The following is a 22861-nucleotide window of genomic DNA, read 5'->3' on the forward strand; positions in this document are numbered from 1 at the left end:
CCACTGCGCTGCTCTGGCTGCCTCTGCACAGTACGAGACCCACCCTCCCAACCTGTTTCGCGGGCTGAGACGGCCAGGGGGCACCAGGCGACAGCAGGTGTGGCGGCCCCTTTAAGCAGCAAAGCTCGGGTTGCAATCGCAGTCTTGGGGACCGGTCCTTTCCGGGGGGTGGAGCCTGTGCACGGTGCCTTGGCCAACCAGTGCGCGGCATTTTCCGCGGGAGATCCGAATTTCGCGGCACGCAGTTTGGCGCTAAAAAAAGAAGAAGAAAAAAAAAAAGAGGCACAGAAAGACTCGGGGACTAGAGAGCCAGGCGCGAAGGAGTCGGTGCAACCGAGCCCCCCCTCGCCCGTCCGATCGCATCTCTTCTCCGCCTAGCCCCCGGCGACCCCAAAGACCCCTCCCGCGAGCCAGCCGGACCCCCAGCGCCGAGGCCTTTCGGGGGCGCGGGGCCGTCCGGGTCGCCGCCGCCCTCGGGGCGGGACAGCCCCTGGCCGTGTCGCCGCCGCCGCCGCCGCCGCGGGGCGATCTCTAAGCGGGGATCTCCAAGCGCGGCTCCGCTCGGCCGAGGGCCAGGAGGGGAGGGTCCGGCCTTGCCCCACAGGCGTCCATTGGCGGCTTCCCCCGGCCTCCGCGCCATGCCTCCGGCCGAGTGAGCCTCCCCGGGCTCCGGAGCCCGCAGGTGCCCGCGGGCGCGCCAGGCCCGGTTGGGGAGGGGGCACTGCGCTCGCCATGCTGCGGGGGTCCCGGGCCCTAGCTCCAGTCGCCGGGCCGCCCTCGAAGGGACTGCCGGCGATGAGCCCTACAGAGCTGTGGCCGCCCGGTCTCAGCAGCCCCCAGCTCTGCCCGGCCACCAGCACCTACTACACCTCGCTGTACCCGCAGACTGTGCCTCCCACTGCGGCGCCCGGCACCTGCCTCGACGCCACCCCCCACGGACCGGAGGGTCAAGCTGTGCGATGCGTGCCGGCTGGCCGGCTGCCGGTAATGCTGGGGACCTCCCCACCGCCACCCACCGCTTCTCCCTGTGCTTTTGCGGGTGTGGGAAAGGAGGGAGGGGCGCTAGGGACCCCATTTGAGCGAAGCAGGTTGAGTTGGGGAGGGAAATGAGAGCTTTCGGCTTCCAGAACAACCCATTGCCCTGCATACCCGAGTAGAAGAGCTCTTCGTTTTGGGACTTGGGATGAAATAACCCCATCGAGTGGAGCGGAGTGGAATGAGCACTGGGTTGGGACTGTGGAGACCCAACCCACTACCCCCAGTGCACCGGGTGACCTTGGGGGAGTCCACGGAGGCAACACTGCCACCATTCATTCATTGTTGGATGCAGAAACTGGTACTGGGCATCGGGTTATTGTTCAGATACAGGGCTTGGCCTAAGGACAGTGCGGACTTAAAAAAAAATCAGGGCAAGGGGGGGCGGGCTTCAGGTCCAATCTGGCTTGGACAGTCCAAATTTCCCATACAGCCAACTCTTTCCCAGTTATCTGCCCTAGGTCTCCCCCCAACCCCCAGTCCCAGTCTTCCCTCCCAGCCAGCCAGTAGCAGGTGCACACTGGGGGCAGCCCCTTAGGTTTCCTATTCGGATCGTCCCTTTCTCAAGCCCCTTGGCCATTGCCAGGGAGGGCCCAAAGTGTGGCACCCGGTACAGGGTGTGTTTTGTGGGAGTGGAATTCCTGGAGCCCTTGAGAATGGAAGCAACCATAGGGTGGGGGTGGGTGGGGTGGGAAAAGCCCTGAAGGTACTAGGGGGTGGGTGGGGAGCCTGCTTTCTGGTCCTGACTGCCACTCATTCAGTGTAGCCTTGGATCAGTCTTGGCAGCAGTCTGGGCTTACGCTTTCTTTGCTGGCAAATGCATGTGTATGTGGGGTAGTTGGGCTAACTCATCTCAGGTCATTTCCAGCTCCAGGTCCTGGGTCTTGGAAATAGGCTCCAGGGAGGGGAGACGGGGTGCCGTACGCTTACTTAGTTGTGAGTGGTGAATAAGTTCAGGTACAGAGTTCAGACCCCATCCCCCACCCCCAGCCCTCCCTGGCAGCAGCTACGGATCCCTGCTACTGTAATCATGCTCGGCCCATCCTCAAGGCTTTGAACTTTTCAGAGCACCTTCCTGCACATGATTTCTAACTAGGAGGAAGGAGGCAGGGGTGTTATTCCCATTTTGTAGGTCAAGCAGCCAAAGATAATGGAGACTGGCTATCTATCTTATGTTTAGCATTACCCTGTGCGGTGGAAGGCATTAGTAGCTCCAGGGAGAAACTGAGGCACGGAGTGGGGATGTGATCTGTCCAAGGTCATGCAGGGGGATGTATGGCTGAGTCTGGTGATCACTGGGTCTCTTCTCTGCAGCCGTAACTTTCCCCAGTGCAGCCTGACCTAGGAGCTGGGAGCCCCCCCACCCCCCCGGGGAAGGGGCTCCGTGGTGGGTGCCGTCTCCCTTGGCCAGCTGCTTTCAGGCACTCAGGCGGAGTTTCAGCGGCTGAGTTTCAGTAACAGCTGTGGTTTTGAGCTGCTTCCCTCCCAGAGGAGCCCGGGTGCATCTGTCTGTAGCTCCCTCCCAGAGGGGCGCAGTGATCACAGCAAGAATGGCTCTCTTTTACTGGACGCCTCTTGTGTGCCAGGCACTGCTTGGCACTTTCACATTCGTTATCTCGGCCAAGATGCCTGGGATGAGGCACCTCACAGATGAGGAAACTGAGCAGAGACGTGAAGTCACTTGTCCAAGTCACAAGCCAAGAGTGGGAGAGTCTCCTTACATCAGACTGCCCTTAAGGGCTGCTGGGCCCAGAGCCCCCTCTCCTGTTGGATGGCCCGTGGCCCCCGGCCTGTGGGCAAGCCTGGCCCCCTGCTTACTCATTTTACCAGGGTGTGACCTGGAACGGCTCCAAACCCAGCCCTGGGTGTGGCCGCCTGTTTTGTGGCCGGGTTGCAAAGTGCAGGGTGAGCAAGATTTGTTGAGGAGCTGCTGTTTAAAAGGACCTCAGGGGTGGCAACCAAGTTCAATGGCAGAACGAAGGCCTGAGCCCTGGTCTCCTCTCTCCTTGCCTAGGGCTCTTTCCAGCACCCTCTGGGGAAGGCTCTCGAGGCTCCTCTGGAGTCCCTCCTCCAGGCACATCATTCCTGCGGGCATCTGGGAAGAGGGTGGGATCCTGCACGGTTCTTCCTTTTAATCTGTCTGTGTTTCCCAAATTCCCTCTGAGAGCCGTGAAAGCCCACGGACGTTTTAAGGATCAACCGTACAAGGCAGGTCAGATGAGGAAATGTACGCTAGAATGGCAGGGCTGGGATCTGGGACGCTTGTACCCCCCCCCCCTCTAAATTAGGGCTTGGGAGAAAACTGGCTCCGTTCCCTGTGTGACCTCTGACCCTCTTACTTCTGGGGCTTCCTGAGGAAGAGCTTTGCTTTTGTCCTTTGGGCTTGGCAGGGGGAGCTTGGATCCTAACCAGGCCTTTAAGAAACAACCAAAGGGGCTGCCTAAAAGGGTCCAGGTTAGAGCCAGGCTGGCCTTTGCTCTTGGCACATCTCCGTCTCTTGTCAGCTTACCTCTGACCTTCCCCTTGCTGGCGCCCTTGGTGCTTTAGTGATAGCAGCTTCCTGGTGCGAGAGAAACGCCTTGGCTCGCAGCTGCTGGATCCCCAGCCTAGGGGAAGCAGATGATCCCCATTTTACAGGTGGGGCTCAAGAGGTCAACTGACTTGCTGAGCTCACCCAGCTGAGAAGGGGGGAGGGCCTAGATGGGAACCCAGATGGGCCTGACTCCAAGGGCTGAGCTCAGGCTCCCCTTGGCCCTCGTTTTCCTGGGCTTGTCCTCTGCCACCTGTGTTCTGCAGGCTCAGGCCCATCTATGGGCGGAATTTTCTGTGGTCAGTGCCCCAAGGTGTCAGGGAGATGTCTTGGGTGGGGGACATTTCGCTGCCTAGGAACACTTGGAGTATAGGAGAAGGGTGAGGGAGAGTAAGAGAAGGGAGGGAACTGGTATAAGTGTATAAAATACGGGGCAGATGGGCACAACAGGGCCTCAGCGCAAATTCTAGCAAATTGAGGGGATGTGTGTGGGACAGAGCTGAGGTGGCCTGGTACATGGCTTTGGAGTCAGACAGTCCTGGATTCAAACTCTGGCTCTGCCCTATGTCTGTGTGACTTTCGGCATGTGTCTTACCTTCTCTGAGCCTCCATTCCTCATCTGCCAAGAAAGATTGCCAATACGGGTGCTCCAGAACTGAAGAGCATGTGATAGGCCCAGGGCAGATACTCTGTTCAAGGTCCTTCCTTCCTACTCTCTGCCTTGTAGATAGTGAGATTCTCCTCGTGGGTTCTGTGAACTCAGCAGGGTCTGGCTCCTGTCGGGTGGGGGAGGCGGATGGGGTTAGGGAGACTCTGGGGTGTCTCACCTCTGCCTCAGGTAGAACTCAGCTTGGCTTCCCTTCTCTCCCTGCTGTTGGCATTCTTCCTTGAGGGTCCTGGGATGGACAGCCTCAATCAGGATTGATAAAGGCCTTGGAGCTCACCAGGTCCCATTTAATTCGTCTGTTAAGTGGGGGTAGGGAGTGCTGGGGAGACTCAGTGAGGTGATAGATGCTGAGGCTCAGCCCAGGACGTGTGGAAGATCTCAGTGAGTGACCGGGCCTTTCTCTAGAGACCAGATGGGTTACATTCCCTAGAATCTAGGATCTCACCGGCTGAGAGGTTAGAAAAAAGAATATTCCAGTGAGACTTCAGGAGGAATGAGCAGGGAAGTGTTTGGATCATGTCCAGGTCTGGGTAGGGGTGGAAGAGAGTGGCATCATATCCAGACTCCTCAAACCCAGGAGCAGGTCTCCTGAAATCAGTCCGGGAAGACTTCCTGCAGGAGGCAGGAGTGGGGGAGGGAAACTGAGAGCAGGAAGAGCAGTCACCACCTCCCACACCTGTCAGCCCAGCTGTGCTCAGCAGCAGTTAGTCTCAGCCCTGCCGACCATGACCTCACAGTCAAAGGTCAAAATAGGCTTCTCTGTCTCGACCAGCTTAGGGGTGTCTGGGTGGTTGGGGGAGAGGAAGAGGAAGGAAATGGGCTCAGCAGCCCCCAGAAGGATGTGTCAAGGAAGAGGCCAAGCCTGGATTTCAGAGGGGACTCTGCATTTTCTGAACACCTACTAGGCCTGAGCCACAGGGTGTCTCCTGGATTCCTTACAGAGACCCCTCAAGGTAGGTGATCTCTGCCTCATTTCACAGAGGAGGAAACCGAGGCTCCTAGATACAGAGCACTTCCCCAAGTCACACACGTACACAGGGAGTCCGTGAAGGAGCTGGGAGGTTCAAGTCCAGGCTGGCTTATGCCCCAGTGCCACAGTGCCCCAGCCCTGCCCCTGCCCAGCCCTAACCAGGAGAGAGGCCCCTTCCGGGCCAGGGCCGCTTCAGAGCCTAATTGGGGCCCGGTGGCAGTGGGGTGGAGAAGAGCAGATGGGGCTGTGGTTTGATTTCCCCAGCAGGTGTTTCCCAAGCTTGGCGGGAACAGGCAGGGGGAGCAGGCGGACCTCAGCTGTTTGTCCTTGAGACACAGGGGAAGGATTCATTGTCTGCCCCTCTCAGTAAAGAAAGAATGGCAAATGGAGTCTATTCAGGAGGCCCTGGGGCCCTTGAGCTGGAGCCCAAACATGGGGGTGGGGAATGTTTGCTCCGCTTCCCCATGTGGGCACCTCCCTGGTGTGTGGCACTGAGCCAGGAAGTCCCCTGGGCCTGGGCGGATGCCCAGCCCCACCCTGATAAGGGCCAGCTGTGGGGCTGTGATGGGCACCCGGGCAGGCTGGGCCAGCTGCTTTTGCACTTGGTGAGCCTGGAGGCTCTCCCCAGCCTGGTGGAGTTTAGCTCCTACCCACTCCTTCCTCCCCGAGGCATCCTCTGGGCATGGGGGCTGGAGGATGGCGCCCATAGACATGACCTGGGGGCCTATTCTTAAGGAACCCCGAGCTCTCGGCTAGACTGGCTTCGGGGTTCTTCAGGAGCGTGGACCCCAGGCTGGGAGTGTTGTGTGCTCTTCAGAAAACAGGACTCCCTGCAGCACCTGGCTGGCTCGGTCTGTGGAGCACGTGATGTGACTGTTGATCTCAGGGTTGTGGGTTCGAGCCCCATGCTAGGTGTAGAGATTGCTTAAAAAATAAAGTCTTAAGAAAAAAAAAGTAAAGAAAATGGGATTTTTGTCCCGTGAAAGCTCACTTTTCGAGTCACCGCTGTTTCCTCACCAAGTGCAATGAGGTTTCACCAGGACTGGTGGTAAACTGAGGCAAAGAAAGTAGCTGCTGGTGGCCCCCGTGCTTTGGCCCCAACTTTGGGAAAGGCTGAAGGAAGAGTGATTCTCAAACTCTGTCTCTCTCTCTCTCTTCTCTCTCCAAGGCCAAAAGGAAGCTGGACCTGGAGGGGATTGGGAGGCCAGCAGTCCCTGAATTCCGGACCCCCAAGGGGAAGTGCATTAGACTGGACGGCCTCCCCAGCCCCAGAAGTAAGCCTTGCCAGTGGGGCATCGAAGGGCGGGCCCTGGATGGGGGATGGGTAAGGGCAGAGGGCAGCAGCCCTGCCCAAATCGTGAGCGATATTGGTAGCACACTTCCCTGTTTACAAAGTAGTTTCCTCTGCGTTCTGTCATGGAACCCTGCCAGGAGGTAGCTCTGTTCCCCTTCCATTGATGAGGCAACTTGAGACTCAGAGCTTGAGTGACTTGCCCAAGGTCACACTGCTGGTGAAGGGGGTCAGGACCCAAACCCAAGCCAGCACGGCTTCTCCCTCACTGTACACCCACTCTCGTGACCTGAACATGATGATGAGTGTTTTACTTGGGAACTTATTATGTAAACAACAACAACAAAAATACATTTCGTTCAGTCTAACCTTTTCTAAAAGAGAGAATCCAGGGTCTTTCTCCCACATGCAGAGGGCTAATGAGTGCCTCAAAGGGAAGTGAAACTTGGGTTAGTCTAACCCGTGTGGCCTCAGGTTTTTCAGATCCAGGGCTGCCCAGGTGCTGCCTTCCTAAAGTGAAGCTGCAGGGAATCTCTGCTTCTGCCTGCTGGTATTTTCAGTCAATATTCTGGTTTCCCAGCTGGAGATTTAGAAGTTATGTTATCAAGGAACAGTCATTTGGTGGGGAGGCGGCCAGAGACCTAATAAAGAAGGTGGGCACCTGGGTGATTCAGTCAGTGAAGTGTCAAGTGTCCGACTTCAGCTCAGGTCACGATCTCATGATTCATGGGTTTGAGCCCCTCATTGGGCTCTGTGCTGACAGCTCAGAGCCCGGAGCCTGCTTCGGATTCTGTGTTTCCCTTTCTGTCTGCCCTTCTCCTGCTTGCTGTCTCTCTCTCTCTTAAAAAAATTAATAAACATTAAAAAGTTGTTTTAATTAAAAAAAAAAAGGATTTAGGGATCTGGACAGGGCTCTGCCCTGACCTGACTAGTCTCTCCTCTTGTGAGCTTCAGCTGCCTCTACTATAAAATGAAATGCAGATTGGGAATCGCAAGAAAGTCTGTCCTCCTTTGATTGGTAGAGGTTCCCGGGGTCATTTTATTGAAATGTACTAAGTGCACTGATCAATTAGTAATGTCTGTCAAGGGTGCAAAACCTGACAAAACCAGCCCCTGTGCCAAATGCTGGCCCTCTGTATGTTAGGAGATTTTAAAGCCCCCTTCTGGAGGAATCTGAGACTCTCCAAAACTCAGTTTCCAGAACTTTTTTGGCCAAGAGCTTGCTATATGACTTGCAAGTCACTTGATTGCAGAAGTCCTCTTGTGGTTTCAGAGGCTGCAGCTGAGATGTGGTCTTGGGACATCAGCCTCATTAGGAAAGGATCTTTGTTCATGAACCTGCCCCATCTGATATTATAGGGCTGGTTCCTTTCAGATAATCACTGGGTTGCACATGGGGGGTTAAAAGCAAATCTATAAAAATATTCTCGAATCCCAGTCCATTATCCTCCCCCTGCCATAATTTCTGCCATAGCAGGCAGGACAGGGGAATGGTTAAGAGGGAAGACCCCTGAGGCGGGTGGCCGGATTTAAATCTGCTTTGTCACTTTCTAGCTGACTGAGCTGAGCACGTTTCTTCACCTGTCTGCTCTTAAGTATTCTCATCCATAAAATGGGATGATTGTACACCAGCCTTAGAGGGTGTTGTAAGGATTAGATTTGTTGCACGCCAGCCACTCGCGATGACTGTTTGCTGCTGCTGCTGCTGGTGGTGTTGATGCGGCTGCCCCAAGCCGGCATGGAAAGGTGCTCCGAACTAGGAGTTAGGATGCCTGGTTTCCAGCCGTGCCCCTGCCCCTGGCTGTGAGACCTTAAACAATCACGTGCCCTCTCTAGGCATCAGGTTCCCTGCCTGGACAGTGGGGCGAAAGACGTCCTGCATCACAGCGCTCTGTAAACTGCAAAGTGGCTGCTCCTGCGTTCATCCGAAGGGTGGTACTTAGGAGGTCCAGATCAATGGATGAGGTTTCTCTGAGCAGTGACCTGGGCCCTTTCCTCCTAGCCCCCAAATCCCCCGGAGAGAAGACTCGGTATGACACGTCGCTGGGGCTCCTCACCAAGAAATTCATTTACCTCTTGAGCGAATCCAAGGATGGCGTCCTGGACCTGAACTGGGCGGCGGAAGTGCTGGCCGTGCAGAAGCGGCGCATCTATGACATCACCAACGTGCTAGAGGGCATTCAGCTCATCCGCAAGAAGGCCAAGAACAACATCCAGTGGGTGTGAGTGCCTGGGCTGGGGCGACAGCACGGTGGGTGCACGTGCACTGGAAGGTGGGGGGCGCCCAGTATCTAGTGGGTGTGTCCGAGCGGAGCTCGGGGCAGCAGCTCATAGGCTTACTTACCTGCTGGGAGCGGAGCCAATGTAGTTAAGGGGGAGGTGGGAGAGCCGACATATATGCCGGAAATATATTGGGAAAACATATTAAGGGCAGCGTGGGAATGACTTCTAGGACACGTAAAGGCCTAAGAGAGGACCCGGATCCTCTTGCGTTGCGATCCCAAAGATTCCCCTCTTCCAGCTTCAGAAAGTCCCCTGGGGGCTGAGCGAAGCAACCCACAGTGCTTGCAGCCAAGATGGCAGTCCTCCAAGCCCCTTTCCTCCCACAAAGAGCAGACCTGCAGCCCCTGGCATGACCCTAAGAGAACCCAGGCGAGGCATATGGGGGAGGCAGGGGCATAAGCGTTGCAAAAGCGGGCCAGGCTTGCTTTTTTTTCCCTAGCCCAACCCTCAAACCTCAAGTTCCAGTTCCTAGCAGCCCCCTGGGAGCTAAGCAGGGCCCCTGATTTGCACAACCCAGGGGGCACCACTGGAGACCGTGTGAGTGGCCTCATCCCGGGGTTTGCACAGCAGCCCTGGGGTCGGGGCTCCTGGATGTGCACTGAGACTGACACTGGGGGCCTGCTCTGTTCCCAGAGGCAGGGGGATGTTTGAAGACCCGACCCGACCCGGGAAGCAGCAGCAGCTGGGGCAGGAGCTGAAGGAGCTGATGAGCACGGAGCAGGCCTTGGACCAGCTCATCCAGACCTGCTCTCTGAACTTCAAGCACCTGACCGAGGACAAGGCCAACAAGAGATATCCTGTTTGGTGGGGGGGTGGGAGGTGGGGGGAGGTCAGGGAACAGGGCCCCAGTGCATGGCCGTGTTTATCCTGAGAGGAGGCAGTACCTCCCTGCAAGGGCGAACTCAACCTCAGGGGCTGGCATATCTGTTTCCTCCTTCCTTGGTGGCTTTTCCTCACAAGCTTAACAAAGTTACTCTCGTTAGAAAAGTAAGCCCAGTTCTTTAAATCTGGAAAACGGAGAAACGAACTAGGTGCCACCTTAATGTTGCCATCGTGTCTCAGCTACACACAGGGCACATGTTATTAAATATAGAGTATGCCTGCTACACATAACTTTTTTAAAATGTATTTATTTATTTTTTTTAATGTATTTATTTTTGAGAGGGGCAGAGATGGGGAAAGAGAGAGAGAATCCTAAGCAGGCTCCATACAGCCAGCAAGGAGCCCGATGTGGGGTTCAAACTCACGAACTGTGAGATCATGGCCTGAGCTGAGGTCTGACACTTAACTGAACCACCCAGGTGCCCATACATTGCATTTTATATCCTGCTTTATAGACTGTTTTTATGATGTTACAAATCCTTCCTATTTCCTGGATCCATGAAATTGTTGCTATTGGACCATTTTGGGGGGCAAAGCAACAATCTTATACGATTTAACCTCATACTTAGACTGATTTGAGAATGCCCTACTCAGACCACAGTCTAGTTTGTTAAGAAGGCCTAGAATCAACATTTGGATCGATTGAGATGTCTGCTTTTATAAAGCAGCATCATGATGGATATCTTTGTAAAGAGAACATTTTTCTATATTTTTTAATTAGTTCCTGAGGTTGGATTCCTAGGACTGAAATGACAAACATGGGCTTTGCTAAGGTTTTTCATACACTTTTCCCCACTAAGTGGTTCCACCATCTATTTGGTTTTTTATTTTTATTAAAAATTTTTTTAATGTTTATATATTTTTTGAGAGAGAGACAGAGCATGAGAAGGGGAAAGGCAGAGAGAGAGGGATACACAGAATCTAAAGCAGGCTCCAGGCTCTGAGCTGTCAGCACAGACCCTGATGCAAGGCTCAAACCCAAGAACTGTGAGATCATGACCTGAGCCGAAGTCAGCCGCTTAACCAACTGAGCCACCCAGTGCCCACCTAATTGCTTTTTAGATCTGACCTTGTATTTTCGGAAAGATTCTAGGCATTGTGAGAAATGTAAAGAAATACGACAGGTCTTCCTCGTGTCTGAGAGCTAATAATTTAGTCTGAGATGAAGTCTTTACATAAAAAAACCGATATGAGGCAGCATTAAAAAAATGATTTATACTCCTGTTTGTTTTCAAAAGCGATACAAGGTAACTTATGATATTAACAGGTTACGGGTTTTGGTTATTTCTAAGCCGTAGAAGGACTGAGAAAGAGGTGTTCAGGGGATCAGGCTGGGGGTTGAATTGTGACTGGCTACTTCTCTTGACTCTCCTGCCCCTACACTGGCCTATGTGACTTACCAGGACATCCGTGCTGTCGGCAGCTTCAAGGAGCAGACAGTGATCGCTGTCAAGGCCCCTCCACAGACAAGACTGGAGGTGCCCGACAGGAGTGAGGTCAGAGGGGAAGCATTTGGTGGAAAGCAGGGTTAGGAGGGTCCCAGGCTGTTCTTGAGGCTCTGTCCCTGGTCCTGCCTGGCCCCAAGCTTCCCAGGTCTGTTCTGGTACCCATTGCAAGATCGGTGGTCTCTGAGCTGGGGGTAGAAATGGCAGAAGCTGGAAAGGACAACAGTCATCAGATACTGGCCTGAGAAAATCTCTGTTCCTCGTATCTTTCTGCGTCCCACAGCCCCCAGCATTTCGGGGCACATGCACACACGTGCCCACATGCTGCGATGTTAGCGCTCACAGTAATCCTTTCCTGCTAACTGTGCTTGCCGAGGTGAAAGACCAGAAATTCTTAATACTTCCTTATGAGGTCCTCTGTGCTCTGCCCTCACCAACCTCTTCTCCTGTATGCTGCCTCACTGTGTCTTTGCTTCAGCCACTGACTTACCTGCAGTTTCCCCACCACACTAAGCTCACCCCCGGTATGAGACCTTCACACATGCTGTTCCCTCCAGCTGAAATGCTCTTCTCATTCTCTGCCTGGTTTGCTGCTGTTCATCCTACTGGTCTCAACTCAAACGTCACTTCCTCAAGGAAGCCTTCCCTGATTACCCCCCAGGTTTCATAACTACCGTGCTTTTCTGCCACACTTGACCTCATTTGCTGGGATATATTGATGATTCTGTGATTGCATTCTGCTTCACCTATTGGAGTGTGAGTTCCACGAAAGCACGTGCTACCCTCCACCTCCAGCCCAGAGTTGGACACATAATAAACGCTCAAGAAATAATTTGTTTAATGGAAGGACATAAGATAAAGGAGGCTCCCCCCCGCCTTGGAGGAGCTCAGGACCTAGTGGAAGAAGACCTAAGCAAGCAGTCATGCTGCCATTTATAGACCTAAGGTGTCCAGAGAAAGGGCAGTTGGAGGAAGAGCCCATAGGTGGTCACAGGTTAATTGGGTCCTGAAGAACTTTCCAGGATTTGTCCTGGGAAACAGGTAGACAGGACACTGCAGGTGCACCAGGTGGAGACCTAAATGCCTGTTGGAATAGCGCATGTGTGGTCGATCGTGAGAGGGAAGAAGCAGCGGTGGGAAGGCCAAGTATGAGGACTCTTGGTTAGTTACAAGCAACCAAGTCCAAATGGCTTAAGTCAGGGACAGGGGGTGAGGGGTGGAGGGGACTGAGAAGAAGTGACAAGTCCAGAGGAAGAAGGTCCAGAGGGAAGACTTGGGGATTGCAGGCAAAGCTAGATGCAGGAGCGCAAACTATGACTTTCATTCGCGCCATGCTCTTCATCTTTCTCTGCCATTCTTTGTGCTTTCTCTGCCATTCTTTGTGCTTCATCTTTCTTTGCCATTCTTTGTGTTTCCATTCCCAGACGGGCTCCCCTCTTCCAGTGGCAAAGCTAGTTTTCATAATAACCAGCTCAGTGACCCCCGTGAGAAGGGAGCTTCCATTTCCCACAAGTCCGGCTCAAGTTCAGGGTCCAATACTACTGGACTGACCTGAGTCATGCACCACCCTGAGCCAGTCACCATCACGGTGGCTTTCCCAGCCTGTACCCCCAGCTCATCCACTGGAGTTGGGAAGAGTGCCGACCCCCCAAAGTTCATGACTTGAGAGTGGGAGAGGAGTGGTTTCCCAGAGGAAAATCAAGATCTTCTCCCTAAAAGAAGGGGACCTGGGGGCCAGACAGGCAGAAAGAGCAGACATGCCCACCGCAGGTCAGTCAGGGCAGGAGTCAGCGCCATGCTCAGTGGTCGGGCCCGCCCACATGGTTGGTGGGAGCCGCGGGTGTCCGTCCAAACACCCCACCCCGACCTGTGAGTCTGTGCCCAGCTGCCCAGAGCCATGACCTGGCTTCTCTTCTTCCCCCAGGAGAACCTGCAGATCTATCTGAAGAGCACGCAGGGGCCCATCGAAGTCTACCTGTGCCCAGAGGAGATGCAGGAGCCTGACAGTCCCACCGAGGACCCCCTCCCCTCCACCTCCGCCCTCGGCCCCATCCCGGACTCCACCCAGCCCAGCAGCAGTACTGACCCTGGGACGACACAACCCACGGCATCCCCAGGTAGGACTCTCTGTCCAGGCGGATGGGAGGTGGGGCGAGCAACCAGCCTTAGCATTTCGTCTTTCATGTCCATGTTTGTTGGGCAGTGAGGAGCACAGTCCTTCTCCCCCACCTGTGTGCTTGCCCTTCACTGTGTAGAGAGCACGTATGTGTTCTTGTCTCCCTGGGGAGGCTGATGGTGCTCTGGGCTGGAGGGGTCCCGAGTCTGAATACCAGCACTTCCAATTACCAGCAGTGTGGCCTTGGACTAGTCACTTGACCTCTCTTTGCCTCAATTTCCTCATCTGTAAGTTGGGCATAGTACCTAACGGTATCTCCTTAATAGGTTGTGAGAATTGGAGGAACGAATATAGGCAAAGCACACAGAATGGTGTCTAGCAGTAAGGCTAGCTACTCTTGTCATTATCACTGCCACCAGTGCTGCTACCACACTCCAGCGATGGCCGCTAACAGCAAAGTACCCTGGCCTCAGTAAGCCCGCGGGAAATGGGAACCATAGATTTTTGAAGGACGGCTCAACTAAGGTTTTGTAAAATTAATTAATTGTCTATTTATTTATTTTGAGAGAGAGAGAGAGAAAGCGTGAGCAGGGGAGGCACAGAGAGAGAGAGGAAGAGAGAGAATTCCAAGCAGGCTCCGAGCTGTCAGCACAGAACCCACCTTGGGCTTGATCCTATGAACCGTGAGATCATGACCTGAGCCAAAATCAAGAGTTGGATGCTTAACTGAGTCAGCCACCCAGGCGCCCCTAAGATTTTTTTAAAGTTTATTTCATTTATTTTGAGACAAAGAACGAGAGTGGGAGAGGGGCAGAGAGAGTGAGTGAGAGAGAGAGAGAGAGAGAGAGAATCCCAAGCGGGCTCTGGCAACAAGGAACCTGATCTGGCACTTGATCTCATGAACCATGAGATCATGACCTGAGCCAAAATCAGGAGTCAGACCCTAACCAACTGTAACCAACCGTGAGATTTTAAAAAATTAGTAAATTAATTTTATCTTTTATTTTATTAATTTTTCTTTATAACTAAGATTTTTAATTTTCTTATTAAAAATTTTTAATGTTTATTTATTTTTGAGAGCGAGACACACACACAGAGTGTGAGAGAGAGAGGGAGACACAGAATCCGAAGCAGGCTCCAGACTTAGAGCTGTCAGCACAGAGCCCAACATGGGGCTCGAACCCACGAACTGTGAGATCATGACCTGAGCCAAAGTCGGACACTTAACCGACTGAGCCCCCCAGGCGCCCCTAACTAAGATGTTTTAAACCACGGCTGTGTATCAGGTACATCTATTATCACGTTACTCTTCACAGCCATTCTTGAGGTAGGTGTTCTTGTCCCCAGCTTAGAGATAAATAAACCGAGGCAGAGAGGTGATGTGACTGTCCCCACGTCCTCTCCCAATCCTCGCCCCCTGAGGCTCAGAACAAACCAAGGAAGGGGTTCCTGACAAGAGGGGCTCACCCCTGGCTGGGAGGTCGCTGCACAGCTGATAGAAGCGGGTGATAACCGGCAGGAAGTAGCGTGAGCAAAGCGGCGGGAGAGGGCTCGGGGAAGGAGTCCGGAAGGGGTAGAAACAGGAGCCTGGGAAGGTCCCTCCTCCAGGATGGTTTATGCCCTTTACTGGGATCGCGCCTCAGGTCAGGCTGAAAGATCTTTCGAGGTCACAGGGGCCAGTGTTCAACTCTGTTTTCTTAGCAGCAGAATTCCCTTAAGTAGAACCCTGGTGTTTAAACAAACCAGAGCTCAAACTGGTCTGACGGAAGAGGCTTGGTGGGGTGTCCACCGAGCACAGAAATGGATCGCATTTCTTTCACTCAGCGGGTCACAGACTGTCACCTGCAGGCCAAATCTGGCCCGTTTTTAAGCAGAGCATGAGCTGAGAATGGTTTTCACATTTTTGAAGAGTTGGGGGAGAGGAAGAAAGGGACTGCGTGGCAGAGATTGTAAGCATCCTGCAAATCCTAAAATACCACCCAGCCCTTTACAGAAGTTTGCTGGGCCCTGATCTAACAACTCAGCCTTTCATTTTACATGTGAATAAACAGAAGTTCAGAGAGGGCAATGACTTCCCTAAGGTCACACAGCAAGTTGATGGTGCAGCTTGGACAAGATCCCAGACCCCCAGCTCTTCTGTGGTGATCTCTCCGGTGTTCTGGTCTGGTCCGGGGATCGGGGCTTCTCCTCGCACCAGCCATCTGTCCCTCTGGGCACCTCCCAGTGCCTATCTCCCACTCCAGACCTGTGCCCCACCCTGTCCTCCCTCCCCCTGCGCTCTGCCTTCTCACTCTACTGTCAACAAGTGCGCAGCTCTCCCGAGTGAGAGCCACTTTCACTTCAGATGTCCCCTGAGACTTGGGGCAGAGGTTGGGGACACTCCAGCATAAGCAAGGACGAGGTTTTTAACCTCAGTTTTACAGATCAGCTGTGCTCCCAGAAGGAGAAGATGCTGACAGAGCAGTTGGTGGCGGAGCCAGCCCAGGAATGACCTGTGCCATGGGGTCTCTAGCAACAGCCTTGCCGAAGGGGGGAGGAGGGTGTTCTCTGAAAGGTGTACACACACGCATGCGCGCACACACTCCACGTTCCGTCCTGAAGCAGCGTCGTTTTGAGGTCTGAGCAGCAGGGTCCACATCCAGAAAGCAGGCCGTGACGGTCTTGGGACCCAGCTTCTGGCATCGTGACGAGGGATCCCGGGCCCTCTGGGGCCTCAGTTTCCCTTGTCTGTAACAGGGAGGCTGCGGATGAGAGTGGTCTCACGCCTCCCCGCCTTTGACGTTCTGATGGAAACCGAAATGGGCCCGTAGCGCAGGAGTTGACCCTGAGGGGCTGGGGCTGGAGTCTGCACCTCCCCTGCTGTGTGACTTGGTGGCTGTAGGTGAGTCACGTTGGCCCCTCGCAGCCACCCTTCTCACGTCTCCAAAACTGGGACACTTAAGGGCGCCTGGGTGGCTCAGTCAGTTAAGCGGCTGGCTTCCGCTCAGGTCATGATCTCCCGGTTCATGAGTTCGAGCCCTGCATCGGGCTCTGTGCTGACAGCTCAGGGCCTGGAGCCTGCTTCAGATTCTGTGTCTCCCTCTCTCTCTGACCTTCCCCTGCTCACACTGTCTCTCATTCTCTCCCCCTTCCCCCCAAAAAAGAAACATTTAATTTAAAAAAAATGAAAAACAAAATTGGGACACTTAAACCTCCCTCACGCTTCCTGGGTGGTTTACAGAGAGCTTCTGCCACCGGGGCGCCTACTCGGTGGGGTCGGAGATATGGACGGACGCGAGGCCTCAGTGGGCGGAGGCCCGGATGTGATGGGTAACTGCTCCTGGGGCGGTAACCGCGCCAGAGAGCAAGGCCTCGTGGGCCGCAGCCGCTGTCACGTGTCCTCTCGTTCCTGCTCAGCAGCCAGAGAGCTGGAGCCTTAGTCTTCATCTGGAGAGAAAAGCGGGGCTGCGGCTGGTGGGGCTGGCGGGGCTGGGGTCCTCCCCTCCGCCTCCTCCTCCCTGGCCAGGCCTTTTACGAGAGCACCCGCAGGCCTCTGCAGCACTGAGCTAAAAAAACATATCATGGGCTTTTTCATTCAGATACATTTAACTGAGCCTCAGCTTCCTCATTCATAGATGGGGTCACAATATTGCCTCCTTTGGGGCCACCTGAGTGTCCGAGGAGGTGAAACCCACCTCATCCTGAGAGCGGAGCCCAGAAGCCCTTGGTAAACGCAAGCTCTTATCCACGAGATAAGAGCCTGCGTGTATACCTTCCAGAAAACGCTCTCCTCCCCCCTTCGGCAAGGATGTCGCTAGAGACCACATGGCAAGGGTCATTCGTGGGCTGGCCCTGCCACCACCTGCTCTGTCAGCTCCTACTCCTTCTGGGAGCGTGCAGCCAAGTTCTGCTCTATTTGCACTTATTGGTGAATCCTCCCAAGGACCCTGTGTCGTGGGTATAGTCATCCCCATTTTAGAGGTGAGAACACAGAGGCTCATCTACATTAGGTCACCTGCCCATTGATACATAGAGTAAGCGGTTGGTCGGGCAGCTAGATTTTTCAAGGAATGCTGGCTTGGGGTTTAAGGCATGACTCAAACGGAGATTCTGGGCACGAGGATATATTGGGGGGGGTCCTGGTGCCTCCTCCCTGTGTAGGAAGCCACCTTCTTGCCTCTAGGTGGACGTGCACTTGGGGTGCGGGAAAATAGCTGGGGCCAGTGTGGCCGGAGAGGCCGAGTGTGAGCGGAGCAAGGCCTGGACAGAGGGAGTAGAAAGGCGGGGAGGGGCCTGATCAGGCAGGGCCTTTTTGGCACCGGTTGAACTTGGATTTTATTCCCAGCCATTAAAAAAATTTTTTTAAATGCTTATTTATTTATTTTCAGAGAGGAGAGAGGGGGGCGAGACAGAAAGGGAAAGAGAGAAAGCACCCCAAGCAGGCTCTGTGCTGCCAGTGAGGAGTACGCATGGGGCTTAACTCACAAACCGTGAGATCATGACCTGAGCCAACATCAAGAATCGGACGCTTAAGCAACTGAGCCACACGGGTGCCCCAGTTCCCAGGCATGAAAGAAAATTTATTTTAACGTTTATTCATTTTTGAGAGAGGGAGATAGAGAGGTAGAGAGAGAGTGTGTGTGAGCTGGGGACAGAGAGAGGGAGACACAGGATCTGAAGACAGGCTCTAGGCTCCGAGCTGTCAGCATACAGCCCGACGAGGGGCTTGAACTCACCAACGATGAGATCGTGACCCGAGCCGAAGTCAGACTCTTAACCGACTGAGCCCCCAGGCACCCCTACCCGTGGCCATTTTTAAGCTAGAGCACAGACTTTGAGGGTTGAGGTAAGCTGGCCAGTAAGGAAGCCCTGGCCCTGGACTGAAGAGAAATGAGCAGCCGACAGGAGTCCTCAGCTGTGGAAATGACCACTGTCCCTGCTGGGCTGGGCGCTAGGAAATGGCGGGATTGCATGTGATTCTCGGGCCTTTTGGCTCAGGCAGCCAAGTGGGTCCATTCACTGAGGGGGGAAGACCAGGAGTTTGGTTTTGACATGCTAAGTTCTGGGGTCGCTAAGTTCTCCAGGCAGAGGTGTTGCAGGAGCCCAGAGCTTGGTGGCGAAGTCTGTGCCAGAGGCGTCCCCTGGGAGCGGTAGGTCTCAGCTATGGTCACCCGAGGAGATGTGCAGCCAGAGAGGGGAGTCTGAGGCTGGAGCCCTGGGGCATTCAGGGCTTAGACATTAGGAAGAAGAGGAGAATCCAGAGCAAAGGGGGCAGGAGAAGTAGCCAAGGAGGTAAGAAGAAAACCAGGAGAGTCTAGTGGACAGGAGCCAAGTGGAGAAGGTGTTTCCAGAGGGCATGAATAATGGCACCAGATTCTGCTAGAAGGTCAAATAAGATGAGGCCAAGAACTGACCATTGGTTCAGCAATGTGAGGTCACTGGTTCAGTGGTGTGGGGACAGACCGCGGGTTGGAGGGGGTGGGAGAGTGAAGAGTGGTGGACAGTAGAGAGTGGGCACAGGCAATTTTTGAGAAACCTTGCTATGAAAAGGAGCGATAAACTGGGCTGGGAATTGGAGAGAGAGAGTCATGAGGTCTGGAGGAGGCTTTTTAAAGACAGGAGTCATTAGAGTGGAGTCTGTGTGATGATGGGAATGATCTGGGAGAGAAACTGGTGATGCAGGAAACAGACAATGTGGTTTCAGGGGCCAGGAATTTGATTGTGAAGGGGTAGGGGTTTTGGGGGGTTTTTTGGGTTTTTTAAGATTTTAATTTTTAAGTAATCTTTATGCCCAACGTGGGGCTCGAACTTAGAGCTCCCACGATCAAGAGTCAAGAGGCGAATGCTCTACCAACTGAGCCAGCCAGGAGCGCCAAGGGAGTAGGGTTTTAAGAGTAGAAGATCCCATCTCCTTGAAGACAAGAAGGGAGATGCCTGGGAAATGGGGGCAGTGGCTAGAGCCACCGGGAAAGGAGAGTGACCGTGAGAAGGCACACGGTCATCGGGAGAACGGAAGGGCTGTTCTTGTGCAGACTCTTGCTGGCACCAGTCCCGGTCTGACCTTTGTCTGCTTGTCTCCATGCCCAGCACTGACTTCCCAGCCGGCCCTGCAGCCGCCGCCACCTCCGCCACCGCCACTTGTGCCCCTGGAGGCCACCGACAGCATGCTGGAGCTGCCACACCCCCTCCTGCAGCAGACTGAGGACCAGTTCCTGTCCCCCACCCTGCCGTGCAGCTCCCCCCTGATCAGCTTCTCCCCGCCCTTGGACCAGGATGACTACCTGTGGGGCCTGGATGGGGGTGAGGGTATCAGCGACCTCTTTGACTCCTACGACCTCGGGGACCTGCTGATTAACTGAGTGGCCCTGCCTGCCCCCGGCAGCCCGCCCCCGTCTCTACCTCCTCACAGACTGGCAGGCCCTCTGCCCGCACAGGGACGTGGGACCCAAGGTGCTGCCCTCAGGGTACAGGCTCTCCTTTCCTCCTTTCTTACCCCCCAGCCGGCTGAAGCTGTCTGTGGGGAGGAGAGGGCCTCCTAGAGGATCCGGGTGAGGAGTGTCTCAGAGGTTGGGTCCTCTCCTTCCTAAGGGAAGCAGAGCCTGGAAGGCCATCTGGCTTCTGACCTCTGACCTCTGACACAAAGAGCCACAGGTGAGGCGACCAGGTCCAGGGAAAGGGCCCTGCCCCCCTCCCCTTTTGAGGGGGAATTAGGACCCTGAATTTATCAAGAAGCACTTACTGCCTTTGTATTTATTTCAGTTTGATTTTGTTGGTTTGTCTTCCCTGAGTTTTTAGCAGGGAGATCGCCCCAGTTTCTAGTCAGACTTCTCAAGACAGGCCCAGGGCTGCCCACTGGCCGAGGGCAGGCCAGGGCCCCAGGCCAGCTCCGCAGTCCCCACAGTGATGGCTGGGTCTCTGGGGGACATCCGATCTGCTAGAACTACTTGCACTTCGGCCTCATGATTCTAGTGAGGGGTGGCCTGCATCCCCGAGGCACCAGCTTGGGTTCCTGGTCTCCTCTGTCCCTGAGACGGTGGCAGGGCGTCCCCCAGGGGAGGTGGCATCGAGGCTCCAGTTATGGACACCTGCTTCCTGTGGAGCCCCCTACCTCTCCCTCCCCCTAGAACATGAAAAACAGCCTTCCAGGGAGTCCGCACGAAGAGCCCCCCACCCCCGAAACACAGGCAGGATTCTGGAAGCAGTTATCCTGGCTGCCGGGGCACCTTTCCTCTGTTTTTGCCTCTCCCTTGGGACAGGCGCCCTCTTACAGTGAGGACCTGGGAAGCAGTTGCAGCTCCGCCCCCCCATAGAGACAGGGGAATTAAAACAAGAAAATGCTAGAAAGCATCCCCTCTGGTGGCTGCTGGTCCCCTTCCCTGGAAGGATTTTTTGTTTATCCAAGGGACCTCCTCTCCCGGCCAGCTGTCAGGTGGACGGACCATGCCCCCCCCACCCCCGTGCCACCCTGCCCAGCCAAGGACAGAGGTGACCAGGACTTGGGGCGTCACAGGAATGCTGAAGGGCTGACAGGAAGGGGTCTTCACTGCAGACAGACCTTGGCAGCTGATGGAGCGATGGGCGTACGTTAGCTCTTCAGGCTTCAGGTCCTGGGAAGGTCTCTTGCCCTCCTCTCCTCCGCCCGGAGCCTTGACCATCCCAAGGTGTCTGTGAAGCCCAGCTGGGTGCAGGGGGGCGGGGGCAGTCAGCCTTCCTCCCCACCCAACCTGGAGTGGGGCTGCTCTGGGCTGAACCAAGGGCTGTGCCCTCAGGAGAGACGCAGCCAGGGACGGTGGTCTAAGAGGCCGGCCACCCACCCTCAGGGAGCTAGGTTTCCTCAGGGGCTCAGCTGGGCAGCACTTTGTTTTTCTTTTTTAAAGTTTGTAGCATTAAGTTGGTTTTAAATATGAAGTTGGCCTCGTGGGATTGCTCTTGAGCTGATGGGAAGTTGGCATCAGAAGTCTGGGAGGTAGACTTGTTTGGACATGGGGTCTGATACGAGCTACTGCCCACATGGGGACAGTCATGCCTTGTCATTTTCTCAACTTCCCAGACCCCTAACTGCCCTCCAGTCAGGAGTGGTCAACAGGTTACAGGTGCCGGGTGCGGTGAACAGGGCTAATTTTGTATGTTCCCCCCCACTCCCCGAATACTCCCAGGGGGCTCGTCAGAAGCCTGTTTCGAAGCCCAGTGTGTCCAGGGTCAAGGGCCTACTTTGGCCCTTGGGCAGGGGAAGGAGCATTGTGTGGACTCCGGTGGGAGGCGTGTAGGGCCAGCAGGGGCATTGCTGTTCTGAGATTCTGGGCTGCCATTTAGCCATGTCCCATCTCTGAAGACAGAGACGTTTGACTTCCATGCCTTTGACTCTGTCTAGAGTGTTCTAGAATTAAAGTAGACAAAAGGGAGGAGAGGCCTGCAGGACCCACTGGGAATGAGTTTAATGGCAAAGTCTGGCTAGAATTCCAGCTCCTTCCACAAATGCCCAGCCATAGTGCTGGACAGATGGCTGTCCCTTGGTCCCATGGCCTGCAGCCTGAGCAGCTGGCCCTGTCCTGTGCTATCCCCTCTACACCCTGCCTGGCCCCCGGGGCTGGACCGCTAAGGCCAAGCCTCAGGCTGGGGGCAGGAGTTTGGGAGGGACACAAGCCCATGCCTGTTTCTTGCCAGTGACACTTGAAACCTCTCGAGTTCCATCAGGTGCTTTAAGAATGCATTTTGGCTGGTATTTCCTTTTGTGGCCACATAAACTTTAGACCCAGCCACTTTCTTTCCAAGGTACGTTATTTCTGTCAGGACGTTTCTCATCGCTAACCGGGCAGCCCACAAGTCACCTGTGTCCCCAGAGGCACCAAAGGCTCGGGGGCTCCAGGGAACTCGGTAGCATTAAGTTGTTGAGTAGAGTTGAAGATTCAAAGAGATTTCTTAAAACCGGGGATGTGCCCCCGCGTCCCTTCCCACTAAAAGTGTTGGTTAGATCAGTGTGGTGTCCCTTCTCCGCAGCAGGGCTGTAGGTGGACTGGTGTGGCTGTAGGGGGTGAGGAAGCTCAGAAAGCTGGTTCTGGGATGGTTTGGACCTTCCTTTCTCTCCCCAAGTTGTCTCAGCCTCAGTTCTGCACAGCGTGTAGTTTTTAGTAAAAGCCTTTGGGTGTTCGCGCATCTGAGCGTCGTGTGGCTTTAGTGCATTTGAAGTGAAAGCCATTTGGGGTTGTTTGCGAGCGGCTTTCTGGTTCTCGTTGTGTCCCAGGGTCCCCACCTCATCCCGGGGCGCTGTTCTCCCACGAGGACCCTTGGTGACCAGAAGCCCAGCCAGCCTGCTGGCTCCTGGGTGAGTGAAGATGTCTTGTATATGGCGCGTGTGTCTCGTGGGTTACGAGGCCCCAGAGAACCTGGTCCCCATGCTGGGACTCTGTACAGGTCACTTCCCTCTCATCTGGTTTCCCCCGGGTCCTGCCTTGATGAGCACCATGTAAACCTCCTTGTGTTGTGATAATCGGGCATTAAATGGCAACTCTGGACACCTTGATTCTTGTGTTTTCTGAAGGTCATTGTCAAGTGTGGGCCTGGGGACTATCCTGACCACCTGGCTGATTTCTCCCCAGAAGCAGCCTCCCTTTCCCACCCTGGCTTATTACCATGCCTGAAACGTCACCACGAACACACTGAAAA

General features: G+C 54.7%; 1 protein-coding gene across 1 annotated transcript; it reads left to right on the forward strand.

Annotated features, from left to right (window-relative positions):
• Nucleotides 1–490: 490 nt before the first annotated feature.
• On the forward strand, nt 491–22718 carry E2F2 (E2F transcription factor 2). Its single transcript, XM_029949524.1, has 7 exons — nt 491–984; nt 6371–6476; nt 8496–8715; nt 9410–9568; nt 11040–11154; nt 13028–13220; nt 19286–22718. Exons 1-7 carry the CDS (start codon nt 733–735, stop codon nt 19555–19557), a joined length of 1317 nt encoding a protein of 438 aa, XP_029805384.1. The 5' UTR covers nt 491–732; the 3' UTR covers nt 19558–22718.
• Nucleotides 22719–22861: the final 143 nt, after the last annotated feature.

This window comes from Suricata suricatta, chromosome 8 (genome assembly GCF_006229205.1).
Source record: "Suricata suricatta isolate VVHF042 chromosome 8, meerkat_22Aug2017_6uvM2_HiC, whole genome shotgun sequence".
Classification (NCBI taxonomy): domain Eukaryota; kingdom Metazoa; phylum Chordata; class Mammalia; order Carnivora; family Herpestidae; genus Suricata; species Suricata suricatta.

Coding starts and splice junctions, on each gene's coding strand:
- E2F2 (XM_029949524.1), top strand. CDS start 733: ATGCTGCGGGGGTCCCGGGCCCTAGCTCCAGTCGCCGGGCCGCCCTCG. Junction 6,477..8,495: donor CGGCCTCCCCAGCCCCAGAA/GTAAGCCTTGCC, acceptor CTTTCCTCCTAG/CCCCCAAATCCCCCGGAGAG. Junction 11,155..13,027: donor AGGTGCCCGACAGGAGTGAG/GTCAGAGGGGAA, acceptor TTCTTCCCCCAG/GAGAACCTGCAGATCTATCT.